The following is a 12,909-nucleotide window of genomic DNA, read 5'->3' as shown; positions in this document are numbered from 1 at the left end:
CGTCTCGGAGAGCAAGAGAGACAGCCGACGGGGAGTTCGGGAAGATGCCGTCTATTCTATCTGTCAGAATCTGTCAGAATTTAGAAAAAAATAATATCGCACACAAGTAGTCTATCTAGTATTATTATGGGCAACATGAAACCCCCTAGCTGACTGCATTCTCGGATCGGTTGCCTTTTTCTCTCCTTGTCTGACGGGGACGGCATCAGCGTACGGCAATGGATATACCGTAGGATAGATCGATCGTGGGACTAGAGGATGGTTGTTGGTCTCGTGAACACCCCTGGAGATCCGTGATTATGATTATTCTTCTTCTTCTCGTCCCATGGCACCGCGATCATTGGCTTCAGCTGGGTTAGTGGGATTCACTTAGTTCCCGACGAGGCACTCCAGACTCCACTGGTAGCGTTGAGTCGCGGGGCCACGCGAGATGACCGGGATGGAGGGGATTCGTATTATAGGACTATAGTATAGTATAGTAGTATAGTATAGTAGTATAGTATATAGAAGAATCAATCTGGCTGTTTTCTTTCTCGGCCGGGACCGGGATGACCGGTGAACCAAAACGAAAAATTAATGCTGGGAAAGAAAGGCGTTTGCCATCTCGTCCTCCACTTTTGCCCTCCTGGAAAAGGATGGGGTAAGTTAACTAAACAAACTAGAGCCGTTCTCCAACAAGAAAAACCAGAACCACGATCCGATGCATTCTTCTTCTGCTTCCTCTTCTTCCTCCGCATTTGATCCACCGGCTGCTTTTCGTGAACCCCGGCTCCACCAGCGACACTAAAGTACTGTATCCGATCATAGTAACTGGCCAGGATGCTCTCTTACTGCTCAGCTTTCTGCTCCAAAAGTAAAAAAAAAAATGAATCATCTCTGGTCGAGCACAGTAGTTAGTCGAACACAACCAACTACCTAACCTAAGCCAAAGAATTCCCCGTAAACTGATGGATCGCGCTGTCCGTCCCACTCTCTCTCCTCCACCGGCCGCCCTGGACTCCCCGACTCTTCCCGACGGGGGCAACGCGTATCATTTCACTTCATTTTCTCATGGATCTGCCCGGCACATGGCAGCTGCAATTAATTAGTTATCCTGCGTTGCAAATCGCCGCGGGTCAATTGCCTGTCAGGGGGCCATGTCGTTCCATCCGTATAAGAAAACTCTCGTCCCGGCAACGCTGGTGACCAGCTCCATGTCCAGGTCATTGTCCATGTCCAATTCCATATCCAGACCTTCCTCTCTGTCTCGTGCCCAAGTTGCCCTGACTCATAGCCGGACTCGACCTTCTTCTACCCAGATAGCCAGCATGGCGCACAATTCCTTGTCCCAGTTTCAGCAGCGCAAGGGGATTCATTCCCCAGCGCACGTCTCGCAGACCGGTCCTCTGTACGTGGAAACAAACAAACACTGGCCATCAGACAATATGCCTCTGCTGATAGATACTGACTTCATCTCAACAGGGACGGCAATTTTGATACCGCGAATCCTCCCTATATCCGCAAGTACCTGCGCACCTACGGTCTGACTCCGCCGCGCACAGAGTCCTACGAGGTGCAAAAGACCAGATGTATGCATTCTCGTTTCTGGTCTGTTCATAACTAGGGCAATGCTGATGGCAACGGGCAGGTCTGGCACAGCTGGCGCTAAAGAGCACCCCCATTGAGAAATTCATCTACCTGAGCACCATCCGCAAAAACAATGTCCACCTGTTCTACCGTCTGGTCACGGATCACCTCAAGGTCCGTCCTACATCACATATAGATTCCGGACGAAGCTAATGGCAGACAGGAATTGACCCCCCTGATCTATACGCCCGTGGTGGGTGAAGCCTGCCAGCGATGGTCGGAGATCTACCAGCAACCAGAGGGTAAGAGGACTTGCACGTCCCATCAGTAAACAATGGCAGACCAACCAACTGACTTCGCCAGGCATGTATCTCAGCTACGAGGATCGCGGAAACCTGGCTGCCGTCATTGCCAACTGGCCCCAATCGAACGTCGAGATCACATGTATCACGGACGGATCGCGCATTCTGGGTCTGGGTGATCTGGGAATCAACGGCATGGGCATTCCCATTGGCAAGCTCGCCCTCTACACAGCCTGTGCTGGTATCCGGCCAGAGGCGACCCTGCCCCTGACGCTGGATCTCGGCACCAGCAACAAGACCTTGCGGGAAGACCCGCTCTACATGGGCAGCCGTCGGGACAAGGTGACCCCGGAGCAGGAGCAGGAGTTCCTCGATGAACTGATGGCTGCCTTGACGGAGAGATGGCCGGGGTAGGTGACACCAGTGGTATCATATTCAGATTTATCATATTAACTAGACCCATAGGATCGTCATCCAGTTCGAGGACTTCAAGAATCCCTTCCCCGCGTTGGAGCGCTACCGCCACACGTACACCTGCTTCAACGATGACATCCAGGGTACCGGTGCGGTCATTCTGGGCGGCGTGATCAATGCTGTCAAGCGCTCGGGGCTTCCGTGCAAGGAGCACCGCGCGGTGTTCCTGGGTGCCGGCAGTGCGGGGGTCGGTGTGGCCCGCCAGATTGTCGAGTTCTTCATGCGTGAAGGCATGACGGAGGATGAAGCCCGTTCCTGCTTCTACCTGGTCGACACCAAGGGCCTGGTCACGGCGGACCGCGGCGATCGTCTGGCCGACCACAAAGTCTACTTTGCCCGGCAGGACAACAATGGCCAGCAGTTCAAGTCCCTCGAGGAGACCATCGACTACGTCAAGCCCACTATCCTCATGGGTCTGTCGACCCTGGGCGGCGTCTTCACTCCCGAGATCCTGAACAAGATGGCCGCCTGGAACAGCCACCCCATCGTCTTCCCGCTGTCGAACCCGTCCTCCAAGTCGGAATGTACTTTCGAGAGTGCCGTTACTCACACGGACGGCCGGGTCCTCTTCGCCTCAGGTTCCCCGTTCCAGCCCTTCTCCTTCACCAACGCTGCCGGCGAGACCAAAACCCACTATCCGGGCCAGGGTAACAACATGTACGTGTTCCCTGGCATTGGTCTGGGCACCATCCTGTCCAAGGCGGTCGAAGTCACCGACAGCATGATCTACGCTTCGGGCAAGGCGGTGGCCGAATCGCTGACGGCGGAGGAAGTCGAGATGGGTTTGTTGTATCCCGATCTCACCCGCATCCGCGATGTGAGCGTCGTTGTCGCCCGACAGGTGATCCGGGCGGCACAGGAAGCCAAGGTCGACCGGGAGACGGGGATCCGTGATCTGAGCGACGCCGATCTGGATGCCTGGATCAAGGGCCGCATGTACCAACCCCATGGCGAGGTCCAGTCCCTGGAGCGGGAGGTGGGCTCCCTCCTCTCGTCGCTCGGACGACCCAATGGATTCATCCATGCGGTGAGCGAGGAGAATGCTAAGCTCTAGTTGCTTTTCTACGATACGATACTATACAGCATGCACTGTCTGGTTGATTCTGCATCTCTTTTACGGCATGGCAACCGGGAGTTTATCATTCGCTTATCGTTCATTCTTTCCATCCCGGATGGTCGTGTCACCGCGAACATCGCGTTTCTCTTTCGTCTATTGTTAATACCCCCATTTTCCTTACTTCCCCCTCGTGTCTTCAGTTGGAGCACGACCGCATTTTCGATGCGGGTAGCAAAGATGGTATACGGTTAGGTTAGGTTAGGTTAGATCTGGCCTGGTTCGTTGGATCAGGAACCGGCCAGTAGAAAAAAGAAGCCTACAATGAAAACACCAATTATGACGAGCAGAATATCATTCCATCCGTAGCGTACAGCAAGCTATCACGTCAACAGAAGCCACGATGTGTACTGTATGGTACTGAGCTGGCTCTCGTGCCCATTACCCAATCGATATCTATCAAGAAAGAGTAAACGAATACGGATTATACACAACACATCCCAAACTCGGACACTAATCTCCCTCGTCTCACCGAACCGGACCGTTTCGGATCCTGCGACGAGGACGATCGCCGGGAAGTGCCGTTTCGGCGGACGCGGACATGTCAACCCCAGATTCTCGGGACGGTCCTCCGCTTCTTCCCGTGGAATACATTAGCATAGTAGTTATTCTTGAAGCAGGGGGGAAGGTTGCTTTTTTTGTTTTGTTTACCCCGCATGCGGAGATTAAGTGTAGATGTTGATGTGGTTGCTATTTTTGAAGTTTGACGTTGTGTGTATGTACTTAGATGATTGACATGGGGAAGTTGAACTGGGTATGCATACCTGGTTGGAACTACACTACGCATCTATGTATATCTAGAAATGGAAATGATAAGGGATGGGTAATATTCTATTGTTCTGATAATTCATGCTGTATGGTACATGACTATGCATGTCGTTTTATCACAATTGTATGTACATATATACATAGGCTCCCTTCCCAACGTCTGTACGATACGATAACAACGCAGAGCTCAAGCTCAAGCTCCAGCTCAAGCTCCAGCTCCAACGAACTCGAATCACCCCAACCCAACCCCGGATCTTCACGTCAGGATAGACTCTAGAGTGAGCTACAGACTAGAGTAGACGAGACTAGACTAGACGAGACTAAATTAGATTGCATATCGACAGCTCCGTACGGTACGATCGATCTGTTCTCTGAAACAGTAAACTAAACTGCGGGGTGTGCTTTCTTTCCCCACAAACAAACGGAACTACGTACTTAGATCGGGGGGAGCAATACATAATATGAACCCGTCAAGTTTCAACCCGATGATCTAGATGATCCTAGGACTATCTAGGACCTCTTCCCCATCCACCAGGGTCCAACGAGGTCCCGACACCCCGACCCCGACCCCGACCCCTACCGCTAGTTCAACTATTTCCCCCGATAAGTTCCCGAGCTTGGACCGCTGGACATGATTGATTGGCATTGGAGTATTACTCCGTACGTACCAGTATGGTAAATGTAAATGTAGGTAGGTAGGTAAATGACGTGGCTGCGGGGTGTACGGAGTACGCGTGAGAGCGGGTCAGAGACAAGAAATTTAGAAAATCGTTAAAACGTGGGGTATCTAAGGTAAGTTCCTAATTGTCTGATAGTTGCAGTAGTAGTAGTTAGTACTCCGTATACTCCGTATTATTGAGTCATTATTATTGACTACTCCGAGGTTCGGGGATTCCGGACGTGCGGAGAACTACTGTACTTAGTTCACGGAGATTGTTCGGGATAGAGGAGGAGTCAATAATCAGTCAGGGCGGGGCAGGGACACTGATTAGATAGTACGGTATATCAACTGCGGAGTAAAAATTATCATGATTGTTACTACCTATGCTAGTTAGTTAACTAGCTAGCTTGTGAATAATAATAATTCCATGTTAGGAATTAGTTTAGTTCTCAATAGTATTCTTGCTTTTCCCCGCATGTGAAGTTTATTGTGATAAATTGTTGCCCTGGCTTAAAATATGCAGATATACTCTTACCTCGTATGGTATAGTGTAAAGTGTACAGAATATTATTGTTTCACAATGTGATCCTCACATACATACAGAACTGGAAAGAAAGAAAGAAGATGAGGAGAGTCGACTTACCCCGCATCGTTCTCGCATTCGTTATTGAATAGGCTTTGTTTTTCTATTCTATTCTACATATCTATCTAACCCTGGGGAATAGAATAGCAATAATAACAATCGATCCTCATGTGAACTGGAACTTTCATATGGCGATTAGATAGTCTACTCCGTACATTCCATTCCACATGACCTGATTGTAGTACAGATCGACAGACGTAGTTCTAGCCCCCATTCTAATCGAGTCCCGGGTAGAAAGAAAGGTAAACAATCGAAACACCACAGGGTAGGTAAGTAGGTAACTTTCAACGAGAATTCCTCGGATCCACGCGTCACGAGCCTTTCTTCATATGCATCATTGCATCGTTTCCTTGCTCTTGGGGGAGGGGTGAATTCCAGGAGCTATATTTGATATTTCTCCGAATCGGGACGTTGTTGATACTATTGCATATGGGTATATGGGTAATATCTCGTTATGCGGGGGGGGTGCGGAGATGGAATTTGGTTTGTTGCTTGTGGCTTTTTATAGATTATTATCTAGATGGGGGTTTTAACCTGGTGATAACATGCGGAAATAATTGTTTATTTGCATGCGATTTTGTCAGTATAGGATGTGGTTAAGATTCTGTTTCTGCTCTGAACTCTTCTATCGGGATTGTGGCTTGCTTGCTATAGAGTTCTATCTTGTTCTTTCTGTTCAACTATCTTTTCTTTAATCCGTGGATGTCTATGGTATGATGCTATGATAGCTATTGACTTTCTGCGCTCTTAAAGAGCCCTTTTGTTCAGCATTTCATAATCGAACCAAGCCAAATGTTCTCTGTGCTGGAAATTCGTTTCTCAGCACGGCAAATCTAGCTTCGCTAGCTTCTGATGGCGAATCCTTGAAGAGAACGCTTCCCAGTCAATAATTTTCATATATCATAACCCGACTTGTCTAATGTCTGTCCGGATTGATTATCCGTCAGACTCACGGCAGTATTCTCTATGTTGATCTCAAGAGACATGATAGATGATTGATTCTGGAAAATCACCAAATTTAACAGAGATCGGCAGTAAGAAGAAAACCTCGACTGGCAATGTCTGCTATGATGATATGACGGTTGTGGATGCGTGTCAGAGTGGTAGTCTGTCATGGAATCACGAAAGTGGGAGAGTCCTAGGTGGCTGCTTTCGAATCGTTGTCTGTCTGAGCCTGTCTACGGGCAGACCTCCCGTAGAGTATCTGCCACGCCTTTCTAGCTCTGCCCATAGAGATAAATAGGCTGAGCTAGTTGCTCGAGAATTCAAGCTCAGCGAGCTTCTCTTCAAGATTGATTGTCTCGACTCTCGACAAGTCAATATAGGAAACCACGCACGCTATCTACTTCAGTGCCTAAGGGCCGATAAATATCTTGTTCGCGCTGGATAGTTTCAACGTTAACTTCCTCATCGCTAGAGAACTGCTCTTGTACCGTTAAGTTCAAAATTAAACCAAGCGGCAAGAATCATACTGAGTACTCGAGCTGAATGAAAGAACAGATACCAATCCCGTTCTATGCCAATCCGCCCTGGTCTATATATTGTCTCGAGTTGAATATTGCCAACATTGCTTATGAAGTGAACGACTACCTCCGAGGACAATTGCGTCGGTTATTACCTATCTTTTGATGGCTTTAAGCCAGTCGACCGAAAGGAGAACTCTTTTTTGATTCGACCTAGATCTGATGTCCTCCTATCTGATATCCGCTGAAAGAACCCAGATGATCAACATTGCCTTCCACATCGGTGTAATTCAAGATACATTGACCGATCTGTTGTCGAGGAAGAATCTTCAATCTTCTCCTGATCAGGAAAAGGGGCTCCATCAAATCAGACCGAAAGAGGAATAGACCATGGGGGAATATCCAGAGCATAAAACAAACAACCAATAGCGAAACAAGCGACAAGAATATCCACACGGAGACGGGAAAATGGATCTATCCGAACGAGGCCATGATTGTGGCGCTGAGAGGAAAAAACCGAGGTAGTTTACTCTATCGCGCGGTGGAGATCTCTAAGTACTTACAGATCCAAGCGAGTGGAATGCGACGGAAAGCATGTGCTTCTGGTTTTTAGCTTGAGCTTATCCCTTAGAAGCTATGTCCTAGCGAGATACTTTTAGAATTTATATCGAGGCCTTGGAACTCTGGCTGCTTTTCTAATTCGAAATTTATCTATAGGACGTCCATAAATTATCTCGATTTTATTTTCTTATTCGCTATCACGCAATTGGTATCGCCGAAAAAATGCCTTCCGTTCTATCCGACCCGGTTAAGCTGCCATGTGGTGTTGTTCTTCCCAATCGCCTTTCGAAGGTAAGTATAACTTATGTGCTGCGTAATGATGCGCTCGTTTTCACCAATGGCCGTCGTTCTAACCCTGTTACTCAGGCCGCGATGGCTGAACAAATGGCCAAATCGTCAGACCATACCCCAGACGACAGTTTTGTCCAGGCATACAGCCGATGGGCTGAAGGCGGATGGGGATCTATTCTCACAGGTTCGCAATACGCATTCTGTCTAATAGAAGACGGAACAAGAAAGCCAACATATCGATTTAAACCGCAGGAAACGTCCAAGTAGATGCGAACTACTTGGGTGGTCCGAACGACCTGGCACCCCCTCGGTATTATGACCCTGAAAAGGACGCCGCCGTCCTCCAGCGGTGGAAGAAGTATGCGGACGCATGCCAGAAACATGGCTCTCCAGGTATCGTGCAGCTCTGCCATCCAGGCCGACAGTCGCCTTTAGGAGCTGGCGAGCGGGGTCTCCTCACATCGACAATCGCGCCTAGTCCAATCCCCTTGGATATTGGAGACGGAATCCTAGCTACGCTAGTTCGCATGCTGGTCTTTCCCACGCCGAGGGAGATGACGGTTGCGGATATCGAGACAGTTACCCGCCAATTTGTCGATGCTGCTCGTCTTATGGCGGATGCGGGGTTTTCGGGAATCGAGCTTCATGGTGCGCATGGATATCTGATTGGTAAGTTCTACTTTACTGAATGTCCCTGGTCTGACACAAGTGCTGATAACATGTTCAACAGACCAATTCCTCTCCCCCAAGGTATGCCATCATCTTTTCAAGAACAAGCAAAACCAACAGTACCTCAAGGACCGACTTGATGAACACCAACTGACCACCACAGACAAACCACCGCACCGACGCATATGGAGGTACTCCAGAGAGACGCGCGAAGTTTCTCTTGGATATCATCACAGAGACCCGGAAGGCTGTCCCAGCTAACTTCTGTATCGGAATCAAGTTAAATTCCGCGGATCACGACTCCAGCAATTTCGAGGACGTGATGACCCAGATCGGTCTCGTGGTTGCGGCCGGAATAGACTTCATCGAAATCAGCGGTGGATCGTATGAGAGTCCAAAAGTGAGTTGCTAATACCTACCTCCCGCTAGTTATGTCAATCATAGAAATGCGTACGCACCTAACCATCACCACTAACAATGTATCCAGATGATGGGCTACGAACTCGCCCAAAAGGAACAGAAACCGACCTCCTCCAGGACCGCTGCTCGGGAAGCATTCTTTCTCGACTTCGCTCGAGAGGCGCGCAAACGCTATCCCGACGTCGTCCTCATGCTCACAGGTGGTTTCAGAAGCCGTCAAGGCGCCGAAGCTGCCGTGAAGGAGAATGCATGTGACCTCGTTGGAATCGGACGTCCAGCATGCGTCAATCCCAGATTCGCGCACCTCCTTCTGGACGATGGCACCAAGGATGAGGAGGCCCAGTTGCCGCTGGAGAAGGCGCCAGTGCCGACGTTGATGAAGTGGTTGCCTGTGAAGATTCAGAGCGCAGGAGCAGAATCCGTGAGTGACTTTTTGCATGATTAAGATTATACCAGTTTCGAGGTGTAGACACTAACATGAGATGGATATATTAGGTATATTATATGGCCCAAATTCAACGATTAGCCAAGGGATTGGCGACGTATGCACCTGGAATTTGAGTCACATATGAATCGAAGGAGTGAGCCTAGAGCAATGCTCAGTTGGAAATCGAGGAAAAGCTTCAGAACCGGCTTATCATGTCTGTTATTTATAGATGCATCTAGAGGTACGTCATTAGATTAGGAGGCGTCTTTTCTACTACCAACATACATTGGTGGGATCTATTTATCGTATGTATATTATTAGCGCCTTGCGCGAATCTATCGTACATCCTAGTCGTTGTTGATAACGTGATTTGTACTCGTGATATATATTTCATAATGTCTCTTCGAGATTGTGGAATTCCCTAGCAGGGGAAGTAGAACGGGACTCGTTCCTCACGCATATAACCCAATATGACTGGCCTATTTCCAGAGAGCCAAAAAGACGACGAGAGGAACCTCAGCAGTGGTATTAAACAAAATATCCCCGGAGGGACTTCTAGTACATGAATAAAGATGAATTTACCACAATCATGCAAGCTAAAGAGCAGATATCTTAACTGCCCACTTCTCTCTCGAGAGCACCGGATCGTGCATCCTGTATGTACTACGGGCCGCTAGTCAAGTTCTCTAGCGTCTCGAAATCAGGCATCCATAAAGGCACATTGTTGCCTTGGTCTAACCAGGGCGCGAGTTCCATAGCCATTCGCATAGCACCATCCGTCCCTCCAGGCATATCTGGGATACCGGATGCTGGCATCGCCTGCGAGGTGTAGGTCGCTCCAATATCGGACTGCGACACATTTTCACTGTTAGGCATAGTGTTCGACATCCTGCTGAAATCACCACCGCCATGTTGTGCAACCATCATCTGCGCCATTCCAAGGGCTCGTAGCGCTTCGTCACCTTGTAGCTTTTCCATCGCTGCGTTTATGAGCAGTTCGAAGGCATCGCGGTATTTCTTCACCCATCCTGCACGCTCACCCATGACGAAAAGCACGGTCGAGCAGGCACGGATGTCATTGCTCATTTGTACAGACCACACTCGATCAGTATGTGTCCAGAGGGCATAGAGCAGTGTAATCCCAGCTACAAAGACAGTCTGGACGGCTAGGAAGGAATGCCCGTATTCGAGCGTCTGATGCAATCTTTTATGTACCTGGCAGATCTCCCCTGCAGCGCGGAGACAGATGTGGTAGTACGGATCACTGAGTGAGAGAAGCGGCAGGAAAGGTTGGATCAGTAACCGAACAGCTCGGTTGTAATGCAACATCGGATAGTCCAGCTCTGAATTACTGAAACAAGAGGTTGCGGAGGATTTCCATTCCTCGAGTTCAAGATACAGTCGGTCCAGCTTAGGTCGGAGAGTATGGAGAGCGCGATCCGCCCTATATATCGAATGTTGGATTTTGGAGTCAATCTGCCGTAATTGGAAAAGGCAAATCGAAAATGTGAGTGTTGTCTTGAGTCCCGCTGGTGGTTGTGAAGTAAGGACGGCAGGGTCGCGCTCATCGTCGTTCACATTCAGTGGTAGTTCGAGATCGATATGACTATCGGGAATACTAGGCGGACGACCAAGCGAGACTGCGATCACTCGTTCAAGATAGTACACGGACCAAAAGAGACGCCGTCGCATTTGCGCCGTGAAGGGATCAAGGTTGACAAGGTTAGCTTTACGGTGAAGTCCAAGATCGATACATATGCGCATCGCAAGGCCGATCATGTACCAGACACCATGACTCGATGCAGACCGCAAATGATAGATGACTAAGAGAGCCATAGACTCGATGTTCTGAATCGATCGCAACTCCTGTACCGCACACATGTGCCGTAATGCTGTCATATAGAACCGCTACACCTAGTTAGTATGGGATGCTCTATAGCGAGAAGACTCCTACAGCGTTGGCATGCTCACCTCTGGCGCGGTGTAATTGTATTTCTCGCTCAGCTGCATCATCGTTGCTCCAATAGAATAGACCAAATAGAGCTTAAACAGGCCGAATTTTTCAGCCTTCGACAACCTCTCGTGTGGTATACCACTCAGACTGAACCTCTTTTCATGTAGAGCCCATAGTTCTTTCCGATCTAGGAACGGATATCGGGGATGTAAGCGGTTTATGTACGCTTTGAGTATCCGTGCCCCCATTTCTTCGTTCGGTGGTTCGGCCGCATTTGCTGTCAGGTCCTCCATCCTGGCAGGTCTATTTATGACACTGGGACCACCTTCCTCAGATGAAATAGCTGCACCATTGACCTCCTTGGGTCCACCGCTCGCTTTCCTCGATGGATCAGAAGACGGTGACAACACATTGTTCCATACGGTCGCTTGGACCATCTCACCTAGGTTTACAGCGAGGGATAGACCGGAGCTGGACCCGACATACGCTGGTGCATCAAGTGAGGAACCTACCGTGAGAAAGCCAACGATCTCACCGAGGGGATTGCTAGTAGTGCGACGCGTAGTAGCCTGGGGTGAAATGGGAGTTTGAGATTGTCTAAAAGAGACCGAAGGTTCGTCTCTCGGCCTTGATTCGAACTCAGACAAGCGTCCCTCGAGATATGCGATGCGCTCCTGCAAGGCACGGGTATATCTAATGCAATATTAGCATCATGTGAAGTATGCAGTGTCCTGTTCAACTCTAATATGTACTTACCCAGGCGAGCTTTCGCGATGTCGGCTCACCAGCGATTTATCGCACTCAACGTTCGCCTTCCGACAGTTGGAACAGACCGGGTACTCATTGTCACACTATCTCCTGTTAGCCATCAATTCATTGATTGATGGAACAGTATCAACGAAGGCAATGAGAGGGAATACACATACTTTCTGTTTCCTGGTTTTGCACCGTGTACATGCCGTTCGACCGCGCTTTCGCGGATTATTATCGCTTGAAGTAGATGGGGAATCCATCATGTCGTGACTGAATAGACAATCCTATGGCCACCTGCAAAAGAGTACTACTTTATTCGAGCAATGCCAAGAGTCATAGTGGTCTAGGCGTTCGAGAGCTTCACTGTGCGTCCTTAGGGCCACCGAATCAGGGCCGGATTGCACAACAGACCCTAACGCTCAGATTGCGTGTGAAAGGATTGGCATAATGAGCAGCTCTCTAAGCACCAGTAGTGCTACGAGCTGTTTGAATCATAGCACCTGTAGCATCACCCCGCGATGGAGAAGCCATGAAGTCGATTTTGAATTTCTTGGCGGGGCGTGGAGAAGCTCGACATCACCACGCTAGTCCGGACTGGGTTGCCGGCTCTTACTAGGTACTCTTGCTGTTTCCGGTAAAGCATCATACTCCTTATTAATGATAGTATACTAATGGGACTGCAGTTACTTCAAGGGAATAAATCACTACCAGGGCAATTGCAAATAATAATATTTGTCAATGTTCCCCACTTGTTGTCCGTAAAGCAGCAAGTAATATGTAACTTGAGACGTTGCTACATGGATCCTCTCATTGAGGCCCAAGGAAACACAACACATCCGTCGA

At 49.0% G+C, this 12,909-nt stretch overlaps 3 protein-coding genes across 3 annotated transcripts; 2 read left to right on the top strand and 1 right to left on the bottom strand.

Moving 5' to 3' along the window:
• The first annotated feature begins 874 nt into the window (after positions 1 to 874).
• On the top strand, positions 875 to 3,744 carry C8Q69DRAFT_460296 (hypothetical protein). The gene is made up of 6 exons (XM_028630139.1): positions 875 to 1,387; positions 1,462 to 1,568; positions 1,628 to 1,740; positions 1,790 to 1,868; positions 1,930 to 2,278; positions 2,334 to 3,744. The coding sequence occupies exons 1-6, from the start codon at positions 1,137 to 1,139 to the stop codon at positions 3,394 to 3,396; spliced, it is 1,962 nt and encodes a 653-aa protein (XP_028486177.1). The 5' UTR covers positions 875 to 1,136; the 3' UTR covers positions 3,397 to 3,744.
• A 3,740-nt stretch (positions 3,745 to 7,484) lies between these two features.
• Positions 7,485 to 9,714, top strand: C8Q69DRAFT_460288 (putative FMN binding oxidoreductase). The gene is made up of 7 exons (XM_028630138.1): positions 7,485 to 7,843; positions 7,919 to 8,027; positions 8,096 to 8,512; positions 8,574 to 8,593; positions 8,676 to 8,912; positions 9,000 to 9,353; positions 9,428 to 9,714. The coding sequence occupies exons 1-7, from the start codon at positions 7,775 to 7,777 to the stop codon at positions 9,491 to 9,493; spliced, it is 1,272 nt and encodes a 423-aa protein (XP_028486176.1). The 5' UTR covers positions 7,485 to 7,774; the 3' UTR covers positions 9,494 to 9,714.
• On the bottom strand, positions 9,715 to 12,593 carry C8Q69DRAFT_460285 (putative C6 transcription factor). Its single transcript, XM_028630137.1, has 4 exons — positions 12,240 to 12,593; positions 12,070 to 12,164; positions 11,331 to 12,006; positions 9,715 to 11,267 (listed from the first exon to the last, which is right to left on the bottom strand). Exons 1-4 carry the CDS (start codon positions 12,327 to 12,329, stop codon positions 10,023 to 10,025), a joined length of 2,106 nt encoding a protein of 701 aa, XP_028486175.1. The 5' UTR covers positions 12,330 to 12,593; the 3' UTR covers positions 9,715 to 10,022.
• Positions 12,594 to 12,909: the final 316 nt, after the last annotated feature.

This window comes from Paecilomyces variotii (genome assembly GCF_004022145.1).
Source record: "Paecilomyces variotii strain CBS 101075 chromosome Unknown C8Q69scaffold_3, whole genome shotgun sequence".
Taxonomy (NCBI): Eukaryota; Fungi; Ascomycota; class Eurotiomycetes; order Eurotiales; family Thermoascaceae; genus Paecilomyces; species Paecilomyces variotii.
The sequence above is the reverse complement of the archived record's forward strand: the minus strand, read 5'-3'. Positions and strand labels throughout refer to the sequence as shown.